Source organism: Lepus europaeus, chromosome 4, assembly GCF_033115175.1.
Source record: "Lepus europaeus isolate LE1 chromosome 4, mLepTim1.pri, whole genome shotgun sequence".
Classification (NCBI taxonomy): domain Eukaryota; kingdom Metazoa; phylum Chordata; class Mammalia; order Lagomorpha; family Leporidae; genus Lepus; species Lepus europaeus.
Window position 1 is genome coordinate 64,371,306 of NC_084830.1, and position 25,751 is coordinate 64,397,056.

Genomic DNA, 25,751 nt, shown 5'->3' on the forward strand with positions numbered 1-25,751 from the left:
TTAACCCTCTTCAAAGATTTAGTCAAATCTTTACATGCGTAAGTAAGCAATGTACTGTTATTATATGAACAAGGAGAATATTTTTAAAAATTCCTTTCACTTAGAACTTCAAACTTTTGCTAAAATTCTTCTGACTCTATTTATGTGACCAAGATAGAATGTTCTAAATTTTAAGTGGCTACTTCCAAAATACATGCAGGTAGTAACAACGTGGACAACTTGTCAAATATCCACTACATGCCAAATATGAACTGTATCTACCTCATTTTATTTATTTCTCCAAAATTTCAGAAGGTATCTTTCCATTTTAAAGTTGAATAAAGCTTGGGTTCAGAGAGATTATGTAGGTTGCAAAGCTCTTCTGTGATCAGAGTTGTATTTGAACTTTTACTTAAGTGGGTTGTATTACAAATCTCATATTCAGAATCCATGCCTTCCTTAAGAAAGCAGTTGCTTGGAGTAAATCCCTTCAATTACTTCTAAACTTCCACAAGCAAAGAATCACCTTTGTGCATGCATAGGATGTCCTGGAACTCTTCAAACTGTCACTCCTACTCCATCCATGTGAGTTAGTCTACTCTACTTTTGTAGATTCCTTCTATATTTTGCAGAACTGCTACTGTGCCTTTCTAGGAATTCAAGCTCTACAAAAATCATTGTCAAAGAATTGCATTTGAATGACAAGGGTGCTTTTTTCCCTTTGCTCTAGAATAGTCTTATTAGAAATCCTATCACCTTTATGTAAATATAATATAAACATGAGCTATGCAAGTGATACAAACATACTCATAAACATGATAATTTCATCAGATAAAGTTCAAAAGGTTTACATATAGAGGAAAATATAAGAAATTATCAACATTAACAGCACTCATATTAACTATCATTTATATTTAGTAATATCTTTTAAGAGGCAGAATTTGAATGTCAAGCATTATTCTTAGGAAATTGAAGAACTCTCTGTCCTGATTGATCAGTATTTGAAACATGTTGCTTTTTAGTATCAGTCATGCATTTTCTTCTTCCTGGCTAGAATCGGATCTGGAATCCGCCTATTATAGCTCAGATAAGTGATAAAAGAAGGTTTAACTTTAGAATTGTGCTTAATTTATCTTTCTACTAGTGTTTCTTAAAGGTCCACTTCAGAAGGTACAGAGTCGTAATCACAACAAAGAAAAATGGCTCAGAGCACAAAGTCTTCCTTCTAGTATTTACCAAGAATGTTTCAAGTAAATGAGTTACTGCCACCCACTGGGGGGTCCCTGATAGAGTTCCTGGCTCCCAGCTTCAGCCCCAATTGAGGGATACTGCAGATATCTAGTGAATGAACCAGCAGATGGAGTGCTTTCTCTACCTCTCAAATAAATTAAAACAAAACAAACAAAATGGCTGCTGTCATATCTTAAAGACTTCTCTCACCTTTATTTTACTGTGTGCTAATTTATTAATATTTTTCATACACACATAGTAGGCAAAATGTTGTAGCAGGAATTGGTTTAAGAGGTAACTGAGTATAATAATATGCTGTTAACAAGCAAATTAAGTTATTAGGCCCTAATTTCACCACTTAAGATAGGGGATAGATTTGACAGTGAGGTCCAAATTGTTAAGCCTTGAAGACTCATGCTATAGTTTTAAAATGACATCACTGGCACATTTTCTCAGTCAGCTAGGCCAGAAAAGAGTGTTTCTGTCTTTTGTGATATTTACAATCTACTAATAAAGAGTAAGGGTTGCTAGATTTAATGTGTTCTGAGATCTTTTGTTCAGGCAATCTATACTAATTCATCATTTGCTTCACTAAAAGGTAGTCTGGCAAGATAATACAATACATGAGAACACTTCAAAATGTTCATAGAAATGGAACTAAAAGACATTTATTTTGTTGCAGAAGTTTTTTAAACACCTGTATAGTTTTTCCATGATACACATTTTCTGTGAATATTTTGAAGACCCTTTGTATAGGAACATCACTTCCTATACTCTTCTGCTTAAAACTATTATTCTAAAAAAAAAAAAAAAAAAAAACACTTCATGAAAACAAGTATAGAAGATCGAAGGTGATGCTACTGAAATTCTCTATAAATTTATAGTTGAACGATTTTAAAGCAGTTTTATCTTATGACACTAGAAATGTTGATCAAAAATCACAGCTTTAAGTCCTATAAGATTATTTAGTGGTTTTTGACTTAAAAAAACTTAAATATAAAAGCTAAAAGTCATAGTATTCTATATAAATCCTTTAAAGAAATATCTGAAAATGATTAACCAAACTGAGTTACAAATACTTACTTGTAAATGGGTAATAACTCATGTCTTTTGTTGGCACTGTTTGATTTTGTATCACAGTCATACAACCTTTGCACATTTCTTCCAGTTCGAAGTGGAGGGCCTAACATGCCCATCTTACTATTAAAATATATAAAGGTGTACCCATAAGGAGATTGCTAATGTTTCTTTATATATAAAGAATTAAAAAAAAAAAAAAGACATACTGGTTTATCAGAAATCCACCCCCAACCCTTAATTATCTGACTGCCAGGTGAAACCTAATATTAAAAACTAATCAGAAAGTCACACACTGTTCATGATTAGATTTGAAAATTCTTACTATTTAGGCCACCCTGCCAGTTTGGTGCACATCCAAACAAATGCTACATTCATACATAGCAGGGGAATGGAATCAAAGGAAAGACAATTACTATTCCAAAATCAGAAGTGATCTACAATTTATGATTCATACGTAAATAAACTCTTCTTCCCTGAATTCTTTTTCTTCTCTATTGTTTTGTGATTTCCCTATATTTAAAATCCAAATATAAAATAAGAAATCCAAGACTGTTTATATCATTATCCCATCTGATTTTCTAACAAAGAGCTTACTTATTTCTGAAATTTACCTGGAGAAAAGTAAAATGACTTTATGTGAAAAAACATGGATGACAACTGTAAAATCCATATGTAAAAGTGTTAACTGACCATGCCATCTGAAACTTTCTATTTATTTATATTTTACCCAAGTGTATATGATCTCCCTCTAGAGGATAACAGGACAAACTGCACATTTGTAAGCTTTTGAATTGCTTTACAACAACCAAATAATTTAACCCCATATACATCATCAATCTATTCCCACTCATAGTATGGAGTAGGGAAAATTAGGAAACTAGAAACATTATCTTACATAACTACTGAATAATACATCATTGTTGTTAAATTGAAAAGTACATTATTTTTTAAAGGATGCTTAGTTTGCTCGTTCATTTTTTCCACTTACTCACTGACTTAATAAACCCTGAACATCTACTATGTGTCAGACACTGTGCTGATTTCTGTGGATATATAAAGGTATGCAAGATCTGATAGTGGACTTATTGAGATTAGTAATTAAAAAGAATTTGTTCATTTTTCTGGGGCATAAGGATCTCTGATGAGGGACTCATTATACTCATTTTTATGTTCTTTCAGTAGTCTACACGTAAAGGCATTTTGTTGTAGAAGGTGATATTACTATTCTGAAGGTGGTGGTATTTACATGAGTATTTAAGGTTCAAAAACTGCCTTATTATTAGATTATATTTTGACACATAGTTTCTAAAATGAGGTAAGTTTGTTTTTAATTTGTGAAAGATCACTGGAAAATCTTCTTATTTGGAATTTTTTGTTTTTGTTTTTGTTTTTGTTTTTTTTGACAGGCAGAGTGGACAGTGAGAGAGACAGAAATGTCTTCCTTTTTTTTCCCGTTGGTTCACCTCACAATGGCCGCCGTAGCCGGCACACCGCGCTGATCCGAAGCCAGGAGCCAGATGCTTCTCCTGGTCTCCCATGCAGGTGCAGGGCCCAAAGACCTGGGCCATTCTCCTCTGCACTCCTGGGCCACAGCAGAGAGCTGGCCTGGAAGAGGGGCAACCGGGATAGAATCCGGCGCCCCAACTGGGACTAGAAACTGGTGTGCCGGCACCGCAGGCGGAGGATTAGCCTATTGAGCCACACCGCCGGCCTTATTTGAAATTTTAATTAATCAGATTTTCTTTGGATCAGTATTAAAGTTATTAAACCACTATTTTTTCAAAGATTGGTTACCCTTAAATAAAGATATCTAAGGTTTTGTAAGATATCACTTTCTCAGAAAAAAAATTACTGAAATTAAAATTTACAAAATTTTAAACGATAATTTTAAAACAGATTTCTCTAATATGATGATATCCATGTTAAACAGCAGAGTTCAATTTGAGAAAGAAGATGTATAGAATCTGAAATTAATTGCCCAATGGAAATATTACATATATTATGTATACAAAAGCATCACCAATAATTTCAACTTTTAAAGCCTAATAGAAAAGTATCTTCCAATGATAATATATGCCATATAGCTGTGTTACAAAATGCAATCAATTTATATATGTGTGTATGTTCAAATCCTGTTAGTATATATTGTTCTTCGGCTAAAATTTTGTATTCTACTGTTATTTATTACTGTTAGGTTATATGTCAAAACTAGAATTTATAAAGCTCAATAATCAAGATTTTATATATGTATGTGTATGTATGCACTTTTGCAGGATTTCAAAATACTCATGGTGAAGTAAGAATTTTGAGTAGTATTTGATGATATTGAGGATTTTTCAAGCACCTGTTGGTCATCTGTTATGTCCTACTTTGAGAAATCATCAAGGAAATTCAATTCAAAACTATAATGAGCAATTACCTCATTTCAGTTAGATTGGCTATTATCAAAAAGACAAAAGATAACAAGGGTTGCTAAGAATGTGGAAAAAGGGAAACCCTTACAAACTGTCAGTGGGAATGTAAATTCATACAACTACTGTGGAAAACAATACAGAGATGCCTCAGAAAATTAAAAACAGAACCATCATCTTTTCTGGCTAGCCATACTACATATATATCCAAAGAAAATGAAATCAGATTGTTGAAAAGAAGTCTGCACTTCTATGTTTATTACAGCACTATGCACAAAGCCAAGAAATGGAAACAACTTTAATGCTATCAACTGATGGATACAGCAAATGTAGTACATATACACAATGAAATACTATTAAGCCATAAAAAATGAAATCCTGTCATTTGTCATAACATGATTGGAACTGAGGTGTTTATGGTAAATGAAGCAAGCCAGGTAGAGAAAGATAAGTACTACATGACTTTATCATTCACAGAAACTAAAAAACTAATCTCATAGAAGTTGAAAGTAAAATGATAGTGCTCAGAGGCTATGGCTAGTAGTAGAGAGGCAAGGAAGAAAGAGGAAAGTTTGGGGCCAGTGCTGTGGTGTAGCAGGTAAAGCTGCTGCCTGCAGTGTGGGCAACCCATATGGCTGCCAGTTCAAGTCCCAGCTGTTCCACTTCCCATCCAGCTCTCTGCTATGGCCTGGGAAAGCAGCAGAAGGTGGCCCAAGTCCTTGAGCCCCTGAACCTCCTTGGGAGACCTGGAAGAAAGCTCCTGGCTCCTGGCTTCGGATAGGCCCAGCCATTTGGGGAGTGAACCAGTGGATGGAAGACCTCTCTCCCACTCTCGCTGTGTCTCTCTCTGCCTCTGACTCTAACTCTGAATTCCAAATAAATAAATCTTTAAAAAAAAAAAAAAGAACCAGGAAAGGTTGATTAATGAGATTAAGTTACAGTTAGAAGAAAGAAGTTCTTATGCGCCATTGCACAGGTTGCGTGACTAAAGGCAACAACATATTGTATAGAACTGCTAAAAGGTAGAAGAAAGGACTTTTGAAAGTTGTCACCAAAAATAACTACTTGAGATCAGTATATGTATCCTGATTTAAACATTATACAACATACACATATATGAAATAAATGTTAACCTATGAAAGGTTCTCATTTAATGCTGAGACCATGAGAGTGAATTCACTTAGGAAATAAAGACGATAGTTGTAGCAAGCATAGTAAATTAAGATGCAATTAGAAGATGACTTCTAAAATATTACTGGGGAAATTTTTATCAGGTTTTATTTTGCATCTTTGTGGACTTCTGTAGTTATGACTTTCCGAGGCATTCCAAGTTTTGAAATGTGTCATACATCTACTTCTGATCATAAATTCATGAGTGCTACATAGATAATTTACTAACTTGATTCCATGGCAAAATTAACTCCATAATCCAATATCTTCAATTATTTTTATCTACATAACAGTCAAGACTCTGTTATCTTAGGTTGTCTAAGGAACTTCTAGATCCATAAGAAAAGACAGAAAAATTCACAAAAATCTAAATAATGTTCTACACATATTCAGTTCACACATAGTAAAAGACAGGCTTACCAAAGCCAAAAAACCCAGTAAAAACAAACAGGTTCCATCATATTAAAATGTAGTTAAATATCTATAGGTATTTTATTTCCTATTGGTTTTAATAGTATTAAGTATGAAATAACTTTAGTTTTTTAATTAAGTAAGTGTACCATACATGTATTCTGTGGCTCTGATTTTACCATATCTATTATATTCAAACTAAACGTGTTTTTCATAGTAATTGAACAGAAGTAAATCTTTGACATGCAATGCTTTAGCTATTGAAAATTATCTGCCAAAATATCCATTTGTACTGGCAATTAACCATTAAGAAATGCATTTATTTGGGTGGGAATTTAGTGCAGCAGTAAGATGCTGCTTGAGATGCCCATGTACCATATTCGAGTGCCTGGGTTCAAGTCCTGCTTTGCTGCCAATTCTAGCAACCTACTAATCTACACCCTGGGAGGCAGTACGAGATGGCTGAAGTAGTTGTGTCTCTGCCACCCATATGGGAAACCTGGTGTAACTTTGTAAAGTTATCCAGACTTGGCTGTTGCAGGCATTTGGGAAGAGAACTAGCAGACAGGATATCTCTATCATCCTTTCAAACCAATCAAATAAACAATTTTTATAACCTATTAAAAAAAACCCACAATTCTCAAGGCACAACTGTGTAAATTCTTTGACAAAATTTAAATGTTGCCATATTTATATAAAAGTTCTGTGCCTCATATTTCTAAAATTTCTTAGGATTAAAGGTAATTGTTTAATAAGGAAAGCTTTTCCACTAAGGTGTGCTTATTTAAAAAAAAAATTAGTTACAGCTGATCCACAGGTTGTCTACATGCTAACTACCAAACATGAACACTTTTTTCTAGTACAAAGATAAATTTTTCTATGCAAGTATGATAAATATTTCAGATCACTACCATGCTTGATTAAAGTGAACCATAACAAATATTATGAATATCAGACTGTTAATAATTACAAGAGAATGAGAAATTATATCATTTACTGATCTCAGCAGATACTTAATTTCTTGAACTTGACAGCTAACTAGATACCTTAATTCTACTTTCAATCAACCTTGAATCAACTGTGTAAATGGAAAAAATGGTTGCTATACAAACTTCAAGTAAACCAAGACCACAATTCTATGATGTGCCAACAGATTTACAGATGAGAGATTTAATTTACTAGTTCCTTATTTTTCACTTATTCACCAAAAATGTATTGCTGACTACATATACGATTCTCTAGTTATTTCTGTAAAGCAAGGCAGACATTCTCTCGGCCATCATGGAATATTTATCCAGCAAGGAAAACAAATAAATCATTAACTCAAGAATTCTGACAAAGGAATGAACTCTGCCACTAACAAGTCAGCTAAGTTTCCAATATGCTATAATAACATTACAGTTAATATAGCAAATATGTAGGCCAGTGACAAACACTATCAATCTCCTTTCAGCAGTTAGAAACCCTCCTGAACAATACTGGCTTTTAATTCATAATCAACTGTAAACTAAGACAATAAACAACACCTCAAAAAATCTTATAATCTAACAGAAGGCAATTCTCTCTGATATGGCAAAACATCTTTGTAAAGTAAATTGCAATATTTATATTCCACTTTGGTCCAATGAGTTAACTTAGAGAAGCAAAGAAATAGCAATTTTGTTTACCACTGGAAGATATGATTCTATTTTTATTTTTAAACTACTTATTCTACCCATAATGAACCTCTCTTGCAGACAGCCTATCTCTTCTTTTTCGAGGAACACACAAACAAAAAAACATTTAACTCATCCAGTCTTGTTATTTTTTCAACAATGATAATTACATTAAACTCCTTGTAGGTCTTGCCTTTTCTGTTTGATATGCATTGAAAAATGAAAGGTAATTATCCTATTTGATAAATATCCTTGCATGAGTATAAATTTTCTACATAAAACCAAAGTGAATGAAAGCCACAGATAATTGATATATCCTCAAAAATAACATGGGGCTATATTTACTTAGTTAACTGTACCAGTATATGTAAAAATAGGCATAAGCTTTCATTATAATAGGTTTGTGACGATCTCAATTGTCTGATTTACCAAAATGGAAGTGCAAGTGAGTTCTAAAAATAGACGGTCATCTATGACAAACCTAGGGCTACTAACAATCTTTCCCATATTAAACGGATTACTAAAGTTTAATTATGTGACTTCATTAAAAACCATGTGTACTTAACTGGAGAAAGTATTAAACAGCATAAAAAATCATCTACTGTTAATATTTCAGCAAATTCTTTTTTGTGTATACACATACATTTATATTTTCCATCACAGTATATAAAGTCTTTTTTATCCTACATTTTTCTCTTACTATAGTAGGATTACACTGTTAAAATATACAAATATACATACATATTTGTAGATTTTTGTAATATTCAAACAAAGCTAGACATTTAGGCAATTTTTTTATTATAACAGAACATGTGAATAGTCCAATATTTGAAGCAAAATAGATTTCAATTTGTATCCTGCTTCTAACTCTTAAAAGCTTTGTAGATGTCAATAAATTATTGTTTTTCTGATTCTTTTTCCCTATGGACATGGGATAGTTTCAACAATATATGCAAAATGTCTAGCACAGTGCCTGATACATAGCGCTTAATAAATTACAGTTATTACAAAATCCATCTATATTTCAATTACTACTTTTAAACTAGAGCCACAGAAATAAAATCCATTAAAATTTGAGCTCTTGATAAATGTCAGATTGTTTACAAAATGGTTATATGAATTTGAATGCTCAACAGCAGCAGTGAGCTCCTGACTAGCAATGTGCTAAAAAACAAAATTAAGTTTAATTTAAAACCAATTACCTTAACAAAATAAAAGTTTAATATGATTTAAATATAGCCCACAAATAAATTATTCAGTGTAGACTTACCCTGCATGAGGGGCTGCTATCCCTTTATGAGAGGGAGATAGGGTCTGAAGTTTGTTTCCCAAAGAGCTGTTAACTGAAGACACTTTACCTGAAGGCATACCTTATAATAAAAAGGGCATTAATTTTAACAATACTCTAAAGAAAATAAACAGAAAATATAAAGCAGAGCATCTGACAAGGAAATAATTCTTCAGTACTACTTTTTGTGGCTATAATCAAGAGTAATTGACTAACAAAATTCTTATAAAAATGGTATTTCCAAGGAACAAAATGCAGCATCATTCATTTATAATGTCTAAAAAATTTTTTAGAATTACACAGAAATGAAAGTATATTTTAGTGGTCAATAACTTCTCCAAACATCACAAGCATTAAATGTTTATTAATATAAATTGTCAAGTGCATAAAGGTATGAGGAACTGAGGTAGAAATGAGGGGAAAATATCGTGGTCAAAGAATTAAAAAAAACCATGTGATTGGGGCTGGAATTGTGCCACTGGGGGTTAATCTGCCACTTACAATATTAGCCTCCCATACTGGAGTGCTGGTTCAAATCTGGGATGACCCCCTTCCCATCCAGTTACACACTGATGCATGTGGAAAGGCAGTGGAAGATCGCCCAAGTACTTGGGCTCTTGCTACCCAGATTGGGCAGCAGAATGGAGATGGCTCCTGGCTCCTGGTTATGGCCTTGCCCAGAACTGGCTGTTGCAACCACTTGCAGAGTGAACCAGTGAATGTAAGATCTCTGTTTCTCTGCCTTTCAAATAAATAACTAAATAAATCTTAAAAACAACAACAAACATGGCTGACTATTCGGAACAGATAATACCCCAATAATAGCATCAGAGATAGATGTTTAAGCTAAAATAATGATAAAATACCTAAAATAGAAACTCTATTAAAAGGTAGTTTACTTTCACTCAAATAGAATTATTTTTTCTCTGTCTTTTAATTATAAATTTAGTAATCCAGAATAGACTATTATCTTCATTTCCTTCTCTACCAACATAGGTCTTAAAAACAGCAAGTCAAATTACAGAGCTTATTACCTACAACAGCTTTGCTAGTGCCACTTGGTTGCGGTAATCTTGAAGATCCTGATGATGTGGTTCCAGGAGAATTTGACTTTTTAACTGCAGGTGGCTTATACTAAAATAAAGAGAAGAAAATATTTCATTAATATAATTTGATTATGGACTGTAAACTAGTAGATAAAAGCTCACATATCCTGAATACGAAACTTTAGTTTTTCAAAATAAAAATTTATAGAAATGGATGGTGATTATGGTTTTGCAAAATATTACAAATTTATCTAATGCCACAGAACTGTACTTTTAAAAATGGTTAAGGGTAAAGTGTTTGTTTTTAATAGTTAAGATGCTTGCATTCTATTGGAAATACTTGTGTTTGACATCTGGCTTCTGATAACGCATACTTTCAGAGGCAGAGATGAGGCTAAGTATGTTGGTCCCTGCCACCCATGTGGGAGATCTTGATTGAGTTCCTGGCTCCAAGTTTCAGCCTGGCCAATCCTGGCCATTACTGGCATTTGGGGAGTGAATCAGCAGATGGAAGCTATCTTTCTATCTCTATCTCTTTCTCTCTCTCTGCCTCTCAAATGAATATAAATTTCTGAAATAATAGTTATGATGGTAAATTTTATGTCAAGTATTTCACAATAAAAAATTGGAAAGAAAAACATTTACACTTTCTTAAACAACATTTTTATTAGTTACTGAATTATTCAAATTGAAAAAGTCTAAACTAAAATATGCTGCATCAAAGAGAGGTTTTCTAAAATATGTTCTTTTTTAAAACTGGAATACTAAAAGTTTCAGAATTTGTACAGCTAAAACAAACTAAGAGCAACCTTTCTCAGTTCAAAAACAGCAGAAAAACTTAGAAACACCTAATGATGTTCACTTGATGGTCTAGCTTTAAAGGTCAAGATTCTTAGATGGTCCTGGGTGTGATTTCATTTCAAATACTTAATCCAGTTGTACTTCCTACTATAAAAAATTTCAGAAGATTACCTATCAGTCTGGACAAATTTCATAGTAACTGCATTATGGGTTTCCTCAATGTGAATAAAAAGAGCTAAGTCTGGCTTCAGTAACCTTACCAGATTACATTAGATGAATGGTTTATATAAGATTGGATATTTCAGCTTATTCTGTTATTTTTTCTTTCTATATTTTCTAGAGGTACATCACTATTAATTTTATTTTCACATCTGGCACAAAAAGATATCAAAAAAAGGACTGTGGCTGTCACTAATCTTGTATAAAGACATTTTAAAGATATCAGCATTATCTTTTTGAGTCAAGTTTTTGCTTAGTTCACTAAATATAAAAATGTTATTGATCACCTTTTCCAAAATTAAGAAATGACCAGGTTACCCACCTTAACTGCAGAGCAAGAGTTTAACTAATGCCACCTCGCTGCAGCCAGTGCTTCAAATATAAAGTGATAAGGATACCTGCATGTGTGATTGAGTGTAATACATCAGAATGTTTAGGACTCTACAGGAAAACTGGTTTTGTTCAATTTTTAAAGTCAAAGCATTTTTTAATCAGTGAGTAGTATAAAATTTAAGATATCAACTACCAAAAATAACTAACAATAATTCTGAAGTAAAATATTTTTCAAAATGAAAACTTTTAAAAACTAAATTTTGCTAAAGGTCATAAAAATGACTGCATGCACATTTTGCAATAGTTTGTTAGAAATGAAAACCTTCTAAGTCACTTGTCAAATAGAAAACCAAAACTTCAGTAAATGTCTGTTAAATGAGCTAATAATTAGGAGACTTTGGGAGATGAGCCACATGGAGATATGGTTTCTTTGTTCCCAGATTAAAACAACATCTGATTAATATCAGTCCCATTAAAATACCAATGAAGAAATTGGGAAAGGTTTAAAACAGCAATAAAGAAAAAAGAACTAACAAAGACTTGTCAAACTATCAAAAGTATGTCTACTTAAAATAGAGACAATAAAATTAGATTAAGGAACCAAATTAGACTGGTTATCCACTTATATTGAGCTAACAACCAAAACAGAGCAAAACAATTAGCATACACATAGAATGTATGTGTGATATATTGCAGATTAAGAGACCCAGCTTTCAGGCAGGGCACAGGCTGAAAGGAGGCTCGTGACATTACATAACTGGGACTGAAGACTTTTATGCACATAGCAGAAATTGTTGTTAACTTAATGGCTTATAGATACCTCAAAAAATGGCAAAATATTTCTTTCAAAAGGTGTTTTGTCCTCCTCTCTTCATTAGGCCTCTTACCACTTTTTTAAAAGATTTATTTATTTATTTGAAAGAGTTACATGGGGGGAGGAGGGGTCTTCCATCCAATGGTTCACTCCCCAATTGGCCACAACAGCTGGAACTGTGCTGAACCAAAGCCAGGAGCCAGGAGCTTCCTCCGGGTCTCCCATGTGGGTGCAGGGGCCCAAGGGCCCGGGCCATCCTCCACTGATCTCCCAGGCCACAGCAGAGAGCTGGACTGGAAGTGGAGCAGCTGGGTCTCGAACCAGCACCCATATGGGATGCTGACACTTCAGGTCAGGGAGTTAACCTGCTGCACCACAGCGCTGGCCCCACCTCTTACCATTTTAATTCAAGTAATTTTACTGTTTTCTGAGCTAGAACCTAACCCCAAGTTATTTATATCCTGTAACATTTCCTATGACTTTCAACAAGAACAAGTGAGGTTAGTTTTTCTGCTGAATAAGCTCTTGTTTAAAATGTATTCACCTGCCTCTCAATATCTTGCCGCTTCCCTGACCCAAATAATCTGATTTGTTCCTTTCTGAGCTGTGTTCTAGCCATTCCATGGCATCCAGTTGAAATTCTACCAGTATTATAAGGACTTATAGAATGACTCTGGCTGTCAACAATTTTGTATAAGTACATTTTAATGATCAGAAAACAAGATCATTTTATTCTTAAACACTTACATTCAATATTATATTTTCATTCATTAAATTATTTATCATTTTTGTTTTTATACAGTTCACAAATCTAACAAATTTCCCTGGTAAAATATTAACATTACAAAGATCAGATCGGTCACAGGAATTGGAAAAATTTAAAGAATGTGGAGAACATCCATTTTTGGTAAAATGGTAGAAAAGACTACTTGGGCCAACCCTTCAATTAAAACTTAAAAATGCTCAAGAAAGCTTAAAAAATCATTGAGTGTCAGATGAAAGGAGAAACAAATTACCACCAGAACACAATATAATAAGGCTGAATAACACATATATTTGCTATTCAAGCAAATTAAAGCCAATATTTTAATTTTAAATTTTTCCTTACTGATAATAATCTTACATACCTGGACGTTACAAGCACAAACCTTCTCTGGAAGAAGGCACTTCATACAAATAACCATCATGAATTAGCTTTTAAAAGTCATGAAGAGCAAAGAGTCAACTGTAATCATGGATTTAAGTATATAGGCAACTATAAATTAGGAAACAAAATAGCAGGAACATAGCCATCAGGGTCACCTCACACAATTATCATATGCATATACATATTACAGAACAATTATGTAAGCTAGATTTCTTTTTCTTTTTATTTGAAAGAGAAACAGAGATAGAGATCTCCCCATCCACTGGTTCACTCCTCAAAGCCCACAACAGCTGGGGTTGGGTCAGTTGAAGCCAGATGCCCAGAACTCAATCCAAGTCTCCCACATAAGTGGCAGGGATCCAAGGACCTTAGCCACCATTTGCTCCCTCCCAGGAGCAAATCAAGAGGAAGTTGAAATTGAAAGCAGACCTGGGACTCAAACCTAAATACTGTGATTTGGGATGCAGTCGTCCCAAGCAGCATATTAACCCAAAATGCCCTTCCCACCAACTACAATGAATGGAATAAAAAACAACTTTGAAAACATTAACAGGGAATTAGAAACTACAAGATAAGAAGTAGAAAATTAGGGGCCAGGAACTGTGACATAGCTGATAAAGCTATTGCCTACAATGCTGGCATCTCATATTGGAGCACTGTCTTGAGTCTCAGCTGCTCCGCTTCTGACCCAGCTCCCTGCTAATTTGCCTGAGAAAGCAGCGGAAAATGACCCAGGTGGCCTCTGCCATCCACATTGGAGACCTGGATGGAGTTCCAGGCTCCTGGCTTTGACCTGGCCTAGTCCCAGCCATTTTGGCTATTCAGGGAGGCAACAAGCAAAGAACAAATAGATCTCTCTCTCTCTTTCTCTCAATCTCTCTTTCTCTCTCTCTCTCTGTTTGTACCACTCTGCCTTTCAAATAAATAAATTTTTGTAAAAGGTAGAAAATTAGAGAAACAGCCAATTCCAAAAGCTTAAAAATAACAAATTATAAACTCAATGGTGAAGGACAGAAACGGCTGCATAACTCTCATACATAAAACAATCATAAGAGGTTTTAAAAGGGCGGCGCCGTGGCTTAACAGGCTAATCCTCTGCCTTGAGGTGCCGGCACACTGGGTTCTATTCCCTGTTGGGGCGCCGGATTCTATCCCCGTTGCCCCTCTTCCAGGCCAGCTCTCTGCTATGGCCCGGGAAGGCAGTGGAGGATGGCCCAAGTCCCTGGGCCCTGCACCCCATGGGAGACCAGGAGAAGCACCTGGCTCCTGGCTTCGGATCAGCGAGATGCGCCGGCCACAGGGGCAATTGGATGGTGAACCAACGGCAAAAAGGAAGACCTTTCTCTCTGTCTCTCTCTTTCTCACTATCCACTCTGCCTGTCAAAAAATAAATAAATAAATAAAGTTTAAGGAAAAAAAAAAAGAGGTTTTAAAAGAAAAAAAGATTAAGAAACTGGAACCCAGGCAAAAACGCATACTGCCTAAGGTATCTGCTCACCTCCCCCAAATAAAGAAAAAAGAAATAATATTTCAAAGCAAGAAAACAAAATCTACATTTGATACATTATCTACAATATCCAGTTTTTCAGCCCAAAATTACTGGCAAACAAACAGGAAAATATAGCCTCTATTGAGCAAAACTAATCAACAGAACTAACTTCAAGTGGGAATGAGTGTTAGATTTGGTAGTCAAGGACTTCAAAATAGTTATCACAAATATGTTCAAAAAGGAATACACATACACACACACACACGAGAAATAAAGGGAAACATGGTAAATGTGGTAACAGTGAATAAATAGGGAACTGAACAGAGAAATGAAAGCAAAATATAGGTATTTTCAGGCAACCGAAATTAGAATTCATAGCCAGCAGATCTACAATATTACAAGATTAAACAGAGTTCTTCAGGCTCAAGGGAGATGACAAGTGACAGCAACTTAGAAACAAGAAATAATGAAAAGGTCTGGAAATGATAAAGACATGAATAAATATAAATCACAAAGTATAGGCATGTATCATAAATATATGTGTACATAAACATATAAAATATATTTATTTTATTCCCCAAATTTAAAAGATGAATTTTTTAAAAGTATAACGCTATATAAAAATATACATAAGGAATTCTTATAGGCTTATAATGTCTACACAGGACACATATATTTAAAACTATAGCAGTAAGGATGGTGAGAGGTAAATGGAAATATCCACAGATAGAGTAAGTTAAAATTCAATTTTGTTATCCCTAAAGCAACTTTTAAAAAAATTCAAAAGGTTAGAAAGTCAATAGAAAAAATATCTATCATTCTGACATTAAGAAAAACAAGAAAAAGTAACAGAAAAATCATAAATGACAAAGAAGACAGACAACAACATGGCAAACCTAAACACAATCACACCAAAATGAATTACATTAAATATAAATGATTAAACACTTTGACCAACGAGCTATGGTTGCCAGATAAGATTAAAAAACAAAAACAAGAGCTAATTACGTTGCCTAGAAGCAACACAAAAACAAATATTTAAATTAAAGTATAAAAACAAACTAAGTGAACATAATTTAGCTGAAATTAGGTTATATTCTTGTCAAGTAAAATATACTTCAACAAAAGGAATGTGGATGTAGTAAAAAAGGGATACTTCATAACAATTAATGATTAAAGGAACAATGCATAGGACACACATAACAAATCATAAACACAACTAATGAGAGAAACTCAAAATACTTAAATAAAAGCTGACAAAACTAACAAGAGTTATAGAAAAGACAATCAAAGTTGAAGATTTTAGTACAAAATTTCCCTCAATAAGTGATGGACCATGTAGAGAAAGTCAACAACATCACAGAAGATCTCAATGACCAGTAACCTTAACCTAACTGACATTTATAACTGACATTTATATTGCAATGACTGCAAAACATACATTTGATTTTCACATTCATCTAACACTCTCCTCAAAGAGAAATGTTCAATATCATAAAATAAATCTCAAAAAGATGGATCTTGTCAAGGAGGTTCCCAAATCAAACAGAACTAAATTAAATAATATAATATTTAGAAAAGCCCCAAATATCTGGGAGGCAATGACTCCCTATTAAATAAACTGAGTGAAAGAAGAAATTACCCAATCAGAGAGTGGCTTAAGTTGGATAATTAAAAAACACACTAATACTCATGAAATATGGGCAGACCAATGCTGGAGCAATGAAGTCAATGATCTTTGAGAACATGTAATAATATTCATAAATCTCTGGTTAGACTGATTAAGGAAAGGAAAAAAATCAGAAAAAAAAAAAAAAACAAACAAACAAACAATACATACCAGTATCAACACAGGATAAGAGAATATTAATATAAATTGTACATTCATTAAAAAGATAAACCATTAGGTCAATAAATTTAACAACATGGATGAAATGATTATTAGGAAAATGTAAATTGCCAAAAATGATATCAAAATAGAAAATCTTAACAGAAATATATCAACAAAAGAAATTTATGCAGTCATCACAAACCTCAGACCAAAGAAATTCTATGCCTACAAAGCTTCACTGATAAATTCCTGCAAACACATATAAAAAAGAAATACTGGGCTGGTGCTGTATTGTAGCGGGTAAAGCCACCGCCTGCAGTGCTGGTATCCCATATGGGCGTCGGTTAAAGTCCTGGCTGCTCCACTACCAATCCAGCTCTCTGCTATGGCCTGAGAAAGCAGTGGAAGATGGCCCAAGTGCTAGGGCCCCTGCATCTGCCTGGGAGACTGGGAAAAAGCTTGTCTCTTGGCTTTGGACCAACACAGCTCCGGCCATGCAGTCAACTGGGGAGTGAACCAGCGGATGGAAGACCTCTCTCTTTCTCTCTGCCTCTCCTCTCTTTGTGTAACTCTTTCAAATAAATAAAAATAAATGTTAAAAAAAAAAAAGAATGTAATCATCAGAATATCACATTTTACAAAAAAAGTAATATCAATATTACAAAAGCTCATCCACAAAATAGAATTGTAAATCCATTATCAGACTAGTATTCCTGTTATATCAAAATCAAACTACATAATATCAGTCATGAACATGGATGTAAAAATTCTTAATAGAATTTGAGCATATCAAATCTAAAAATTTGTAAGAATAATTTATAATTATAATTTATTCATAGAATACAAAATTGGCTTACCATCTGAAATCAGCGCAACTTATCATATCAGAATAATGGAAAAATATATTATCATTTAAATACATACGGACAGAGCATTCAACAAAATTCAAAATCTGTTTATGATATTTAAAAAAAAAAAATCTTAGAATAGAGCTTTGTCAGACGACAAAAACCAAAGATGAAAACTCTTAGCTAACCTCACATTCAATAGTATGTGTTCACAAAAGAACACGAACAAGGAAAGAATGTCTTCTCTCACAACTTATATCCAATAATGAATAGAAAGTTCTAGCCAGTACTATAAATCACGCACACATAGAAAAGGCATACAGTTAGGAGAGGAGGAAGCAAAACTGTCCTTATTTACAGGGGACATAACCCTATTAAAAATACAAAGCAGCCCTTATAAGCGAATTGAGCAAGATACCAGGTTTAACATATTTATATTTAGATAGATATTATAGAATATAGCCACACACACACATCTATCCTAGCAATAAACGAATGAAAATTAAATAAGACACAACTGCATTTATAAGAGAATTCAAAAATACTGAATACTAAAGGAATCCTATAAAAAATGTGCATGACCTATTTTTTACCTAAATACTGAAAACCACAAGACATCACTGAAATAAAGAAAACTCAATTAAAAGGAAATATAACAAGTCCATGGATTGGAAAATGAATATATTTAAAATGTCGATCCTCCCCAAACTGATGTATAGATTTAATGTAATCTCAAATAGGAGCACCTATTTTGTAGAATCTAACAAGTCAACTGTAAAATTTATACACAAATTTAAACAACCTAGACTCCAAACCAATTTTGAATAATAAGAAATAAGAGAATTCAGACTATCTGATTTTAATAGTTATTAAGATAGTATATTCAGCATAGGAATAATGTGCTATTAAAGGATAGATATATAAAAACATTACAGCTTATACTGAAATAAACCCATGTACATATATTCACTTGATTTTCCAGTAAGGTGCTCAGGCAATTAATTCACTGAGAAAAAAAAAAATCTTTTCAACAAATAGTACTTTCACCACAAAGATGATGCTAATAATGATATATTCAATAATATCTATATTCAATATATACTATATTGTAAAAATTCAATATATTCAATATATAAATTCAATACTAGGATAACACTTTAATCATAAATAACAAGACAAATAGTCTACTGTCGGCTAGATTTACAACACTCAAAAAACAGATCCCAAGTGAAATTTTTTATGAAAATTAAAATTTGCTTAAAAGTCTAACATTATCAATGCTTCTGCATAACAGTTAGCTTAATGAAAACAACAGTACTGTAAAAATTCATTTCTTATAACAAAACTTTTTATAGTATGTGGTTTATAAGTATTTTTATATACTTTATTTCATTCACTTCTTGTAAATATCATGAAAAGTAGGTTACTACTTCACAGATGAAAAATAAGACTTACATAAAATTTTAATTGTTCAGAAGTTCACAAGCAGCAATTACAACCTGAACCCAGAGTTTCCTTTCCTCGTGTACATTACTCACATATCACTGGAAACATTAAGTATTTACATGATTTACAAACTGACATGTATTGCCATTTTCTCACTTCCTGGCCCTCCTGCTTTCCTGACTCAGATTCACCTATCTTTCACTTATTTTCTTACTTTTTTTCCTCTTTAAGTCAGTCTCTCTTCAAGTCCCTATTAACTCAAGTCCTTTTCAAATCAGGTGGGAAGAATCATGATGTTTCTTTCTTTCTTTTTTTTTTTTTTTTGGACAGGCAGAGTTAGACAGTGAGAGAGAGACAGAGAGAAAGGTCTTCCTTTCCATTGGTTCACCACCCAAATGGCTGCTACGGCCGACACGCTGCACCGATCCAAAGCCAGGAGCCAGGTGCTTCCTCCTGGTCTCCCATGCGGGTGCAGGGCCCAAGCACTTGGGCCATCCTCCACTGCACTCCTGGGCCACAGCAGAGAGCTGGACTGGACAAGGACAAACCGGGACAGAACCCAGCGCCCCAACCAGGACTAGAACCCAGGGTACAGGTGCCACAGGTGGAGGATTAGCCTAGTGAGCCGCGGCGCCGGCCAGAATCATTATGTTTCTAAAGTTGTATGTATGAAATGCATGAAGTTTCTACTCCTTACATTAAAGGATTCTGAGTAAAAAATTTTTCTCAATTAACTATTCAAATACTTTACTAACTCTCTTAAAGAAATATATTTCCTTTAAGTAGTTGAGTAGACTATAGTTTAATGTTCTGTAAAGTGTAAATACAAAACTATGAATCTGAAGCAGGAGCCACTTTCTCACTTATCTGTAGATATTATTAAAATTGAGCATCTCACCTGTGTCCGAGAAGCTGGTTTTCCTTTGGTATCTGTAGAAAATTTCCCTTTATTACTAATACGTGCTGCTTGTTCTTTACAGAAATTTATATGTCTATCAGCTGCATTTTCATTGAATCTCCTCTGGCAATATGGGCATTGAATGTAATCTAAAACAGATTTAAAAAGGAAGAGATTAATCATATGAAATGAAAAATAAGAATCATTAACTTTTATAAATAGTAATTAAAGATGTATCACATAAATATAATAAGCAAATATGGTAAATGTGATAAGAAAAAGCATCTATTTTTTCCCATTATTTCTTTTTATTCAAACAAAACCAAATGATGGATATAATTAGACAATTGTCAAATTTTTTGTATGAAGTACAGTGCCTCACATTTGTTTCATTCTTTTTTTTTAAACTTTTAATAAATAAAAATTTCAAAAGTACAACTTTTGGGTTATAGAGGCTTTTTCCCCCAATAACCACCCTCCCACCCACAACCATTCATTCTCCCCCTCCCTCTCCCATCCCATTATTCATCAAGATTCATTTTCAATTACAGAACAATTTAGTACATACTAAGTAAAGATTTCAAAAGTTTGCACCCACACAGAAACACAAAGTGTGAAGTACTGTTTGAGTACTAGTTATACCTTTAATTCACATAGTACAACACATTAAAGACCGAGATCTTACATGGGGAGTAAGTGCACAGTGACTCTCATTGTTGATTTAACAATTGACACTCTTATTTATGACGTCAGGAATCAGGAACTCTGATCTTATTTAGACAAGGCCATAGTCAAAGTGGAAGTTCTCTCCTCCCTTCAGAGAAAGGTATCTCCTTCTTTGATGGCCTGTTCTTTCTGCTGGGATCTCATTCACAGAGATCTTTCATTTAGGTTTTTTTTTTTTTTTCTTGCCACAGTGTCTTGGCTTTCCATGTCTGAAATGGGCTTTTTAGCCAGAGCTGAATGCCTTAAGGGCTGATTCTGAGGCCAGAAAAATCGCCTCTTTCTTTATAAAAGCTTAACATGACTTATCCAGGAGCCGGCACTGTGGCACAGCGGGTGAAAGCCCAGGTCTGCAGTGCTGGCATCCCATGTAGGCGCCGGTTCAAGTCCCAGCTGCTCCACATCCAATTCAGCTCTCTGCTGTTGCCTGGGAAAGCAGTAGAGGATGGCCCAAGTCCTTGGGCCCCTGCACCCACGTGGGAGACCCGGAGGAAGCTCTTGGCTCCTGGCTTTGGATTGGTGCAGCTCCAGCCATTGTGGCCAACTGGGGAGTGAACCAGAGGATGGAAGACCTCTCTCTCTGCCTCTCCTTCTCTCTCTGTGTAACTCTGACTTCCAAATAAAAAAAAAAAAAAAAAAAAAAAAAATTTTAAATTACTTATCTAAAGTTAGCAAAGACTCTTAAGCAAAAAAATCATCTGCGGCCGGCTCTGTGGTGCAGCAGGTTAAAGCCCTGGCCTGAAACGCCGGCATCCCATATGGGTGCCGGTTCTAGTCCCGGCTGCTCCTCTTCTGATCCCGCTCTCTGCTATAGCCTGGGATAGCAGTAGAAGATGGCCCAACTCCTTGGGTCCCTGCACCCACGTGGGAGATGTGGAAGAAGTTCTTGGCTTCGGATCAGTGACGCTCCAGCCGTTGTGGCCATCTGGGGAGTGAACCAGCGGATGGAAGACCTCTCTCTGTCAACTCTTTCAAATAAATAAAATAAATCTTAAAAAAAATCTAATATTAGCATATAATAAATTAGAATTTTTTTCTAGCTGAGGAGGAAAGAAAATAAAAGATAACTCCTCTCAAACATTATTTTTCACTTTGTTTCTATGTGGGTGCAAACTGTTGAAATCTTTACTTAATATATACTAAATTGATCTTTTGTATATAAAGAGAATTGAAAATGAATATTGATGTGAATGGAAGGGGAGAGGGGGCAGGAGAGGGGAGGGGTGCGAGTGGGAGGGAAGTTATGGGGGGGGAAGCCATTGTAATCCATAAGCTATACTTTGGAAATTTATATTCATTAAATAAAAGTTAAAAAAAAAAAGTATGGACATAAACTTGAAAAAAAAGATAAATCCTCTTAACAAAAGGATAAGTATAATAAATTGTTATTTCTTTTTATCAAAAGAATATCATGTTTTTATCTGGATGCTTATCTTATATGATAGATTAGTTGAACAATAATAACATAACAATGCAAATGTAACATTAAAATATGTTTCAAAAAAAGTGAGTACAACTATAAAATCTTTTATTTCAATTAAATGATGAAGAAACAGTTTAATGGACTTAAAACAGCTGTATCTTACCGTATCTTACAAGACTAAGCAGATGGAATGACTTTTAAAAAAACTTCATTAACATAATTAATTCAAATTTAAGATACAACAAATGTTTCTGAAATAAAAATATGCTCCCAAAATGCAAAGTATATTGTAAATAAAATATCTTTTAAAATTAAATCTAGAAATTGTCACAGAGCCAACTGTAAAAGATCTCAACCCTGGGAACAGACATAAAAATTTAACAGCATCAAAAAAATCTTTTTTTTTTTTTTTTGACAGGCAGAGTGGATAGTGAGAGAGAGAGAGACAGAGAGAAACATCTTCCTTTTTGCCATTGGTTCACCCTCCAATGGCGGCCGCGGCCAGCGCATCTCGCTGATCCGAAACCAGGAGCTTCTCCTGGTCTGCCATGCGGGTGCAGGGCCCAAGCACTTGGGCCATCCTCCACTGCCTTCCCTGGCCATAGCAGAGAGCTGGCCTGGAAGAGGGGCAACCGGGATAGAATCCGGCGCCCCAACTGGGACTAGAACCCGGTGTGACGGCGCCGCAAGGTGGAGGATTAGCCTGTTAAGCCATGGCGCCGGCCCAAAAAAATCTTAATTTGCTTGAACAGGTTTACTTTTGTATACGGAGCTTGCTATTTATAATTTATACACATTTAAGGCTCAGAAATCTTTCTTGGTTACTAATGAAATAAGAAAAAAATCTTTAGTCACAATGTAGTTATTTTTGCCAATCCCCCAAAATTAAAAAATTTCAAAAGTCAAAATTATCCTTAAGAACTGATATTTTCTCTTACTTATTTAGACAAGAAAATATAGGTATGTAAAGTAAGATATAATACTAAATACCTTCAAAGCAGAGAGAACTCAACTTCATGGAGAAAATCACAGTAGAATTATAAGAGATATAAGTTAAACTCAAGTATAGTTAATTACCAATCCTCTAAAACAAAAATTGGCAAATTATGGCATGTGCCAAATCCAGCCTGTCAGTTGCCTGTTTTTGTAAAGACAGTTTTATTGGAACACAGCTATGCCCACTCATTGACATTTTACCTATGACTCATTTGTTGCAACAGTGACAAAGTTATTACAACAGAGACATTATGGTTTGCAAAGCATCAAATACCATCTGACCGTTTATGGAAATAGTTTGAAAACTTGCTCTACAATAAAATATTAAAAATAAACCCATCAAGATTTGATAACAATTTTCTCATCACTAGGAAATAAATCCCTGTCCAAAGCATGAACTGAACTTTAATGTAACTAACCTGTTACATAAAATAACAACCTCTCTAGGCTGTACTGACCAATGTCAAAAAATGGTGGTATCCTAAGTTTTTCAGTATCTCAGTAGTTCATACTGGGTTACCAGAATCCTACTTTACTTTCAGTAACAATGAATAAAGAAAATCTTAGCCGCTAATGAAAAAAATGAACTTAGGGCATCATTGATGTAGCCAATCTACATAGTAGTTTCCCCACATGAATGGTATAAACAAGTAATATGGTTCTTTTTTCTTCCCAGAGGAGAAAGTACCAAAGTAACAGAACTATCTGGATCATACCTACTGAATGACAACATCTGAACAGCAAGCATGATTAGATTATATCCTGGCATATTAACATTTACTAGTTGCTATAATTTTTAAAATACTACAATGCTTTATGCTTAACTACAAGTATGAAGATAAAAAGGTCAAGGATTGCTATGTTCTACACTGGTGTTTCTTTATAATCTCAGATGCCTGGATTGTCACCATTGTTTAGCAAAACATTTAGAGATAATGCTACATTAAGGTTCCATTATTATAAGTATAATAACACATAAAATTTATAAAAATCTTATCAATATTATCTGTCCAGATTAGTATTTCTGTCAATAATATCTCATATACCAGGATCGTAGGAAGGTGGAGGAGGAGGAGGAAGTTTTCCACCCTCTTTCAGTGCCTGATCAAGGCCTTTAGCTGCTCGTATGGTGGCAATGAATTCTTCATGTTTTCTTCTCCAATTAGATGGTTTCTTTGGTGGTTCTGGCTATTAAAAAAAAAAAAAGTATCAAAAATTATTTTAGTAAACCAAAATAAAACAAGGTAATAAAATATTTTAAATGTTCTATTATCAGAAATCCTTAATCTGAAATCTAAAAATTTCAAAAGAAACTTCATGCAGTAACATTGTATTTTATGCCATTTTTAACACAACTCTAATTGTAACAGACTAAGTATTACACCCACTTATGCTCCTTGTAAGACTGTATGTCTGTTTTCCCATAGTAAAGGTATGTTATAAAACTCTGGCGTTTTTAAATGACTGATAGAGTGAAAAACAGTATTCTCTATGTAGATTCTGTAGATTTAACCCAATTTTATCTTATGGATGATATCAAGCACCTTTTCATATTGTTGAAAATCATTTGTATTGCCTGTTCTATGAAGTGTTTATAATTCTAGTCAATTTATTTGGTGTATTACCAGGCATTTTTGTAACAATTTCTTATAACTCTTAAGAGGAGACTATCTTGTCCAAACAATGTGTTTGTCTTTTGACTTTGCTAGTAGATACTTTGATATGCAAAATTATTTTTCAAATTTAATTTAGTGATCTTTTTTTGGCCTCTGGATTTGCTGTTACAGTTAGGTAGCCAAGGCCAATCTCATACTAAGGTAAAACAAAAATTGTAAATCTTGTAATCATTTGGAAGTATCGCAGTATATGGCACAACATACATCTACACAGTTGTCCCAGAATCCTTTATTGAATCTTCTCTACACAGAATCCGGACAGCACCTATATCATACCATTAGCCCTTTTGGAGTTGGACCCATTTCTAAACTTCAGTTCCACTGTTCAGACCATCTTATGCCAAGTGATAGTGTTTTTTTTTAAGTATTCAGATTTTATAACATATTTAAATATATGAGAAAGTATTATTCCTTTATTCCCCTTTTTCAATGTCTCCTGGTTAGGGATAAATTTCTTACCCTTACAGTGGCAGATTACCAGAATCAAAGCCACAGATCTCCCAAAAACTTTTGAATTTTGTCTTATGGATAGATTAGCCTAAATCTCTCAAGAGCTTTAGGCAGCCCATACATATATACATAATCTATAGGTTATCCATACCTTTTCAAAAATGGAGTTTTCACAGTTGTTTTTCCTTACTCTACCTGATATTTGGTAGGATTTCTTGATATAGGATATAGGTAAATATATTATGAACTACACAATGCTCAATCTTCTAAGACACTGCTTCTTAAACTTAATGTACATGCGACTCACCCAGGACTTAGTCCCATTCACATCCTAAGTATGTTTGGGTGGGACCTAAGAGTCTACATTTCTAGTAAGTCCCAAAATAA

General features: G+C 34.1%; 1 protein-coding gene across 2 annotated transcripts in view; it reads right to left on the minus strand.

Moving 5' to 3' along the window:
• ZC2HC1A (zinc finger C2HC-type containing 1A) overlaps nt 1–25,751 on the minus strand; it is a 48,887-nt gene that overhangs the window by 8,704 nt on the left and 14,432 nt on the right. Inside the window, exons 4-8 of one of the 2 annotated variants that reach the window (XM_062188324.1) lie at nt 24,285–24,426; nt 20,097–20,245; nt 10,259–10,358; nt 9,207–9,306; nt 2,293–2,409 (exon numbers count right to left, since the gene is read on the minus strand). In XM_062188324.1, coding sequence (XP_062044308.1) covers nt 2,293–2,409; nt 9,207–9,306; nt 10,259–10,358; nt 20,097–20,245; nt 24,285–24,426 — 608 coding nt within the window. The remainder of the gene's footprint in view (nt 1–2,292; nt 2,410–9,206; nt 9,307–10,258; nt 10,359–20,096; nt 20,246–24,284; nt 24,427–25,751) is intronic. The other variant, XM_062188323.1, reaches the window with a different exon arrangement.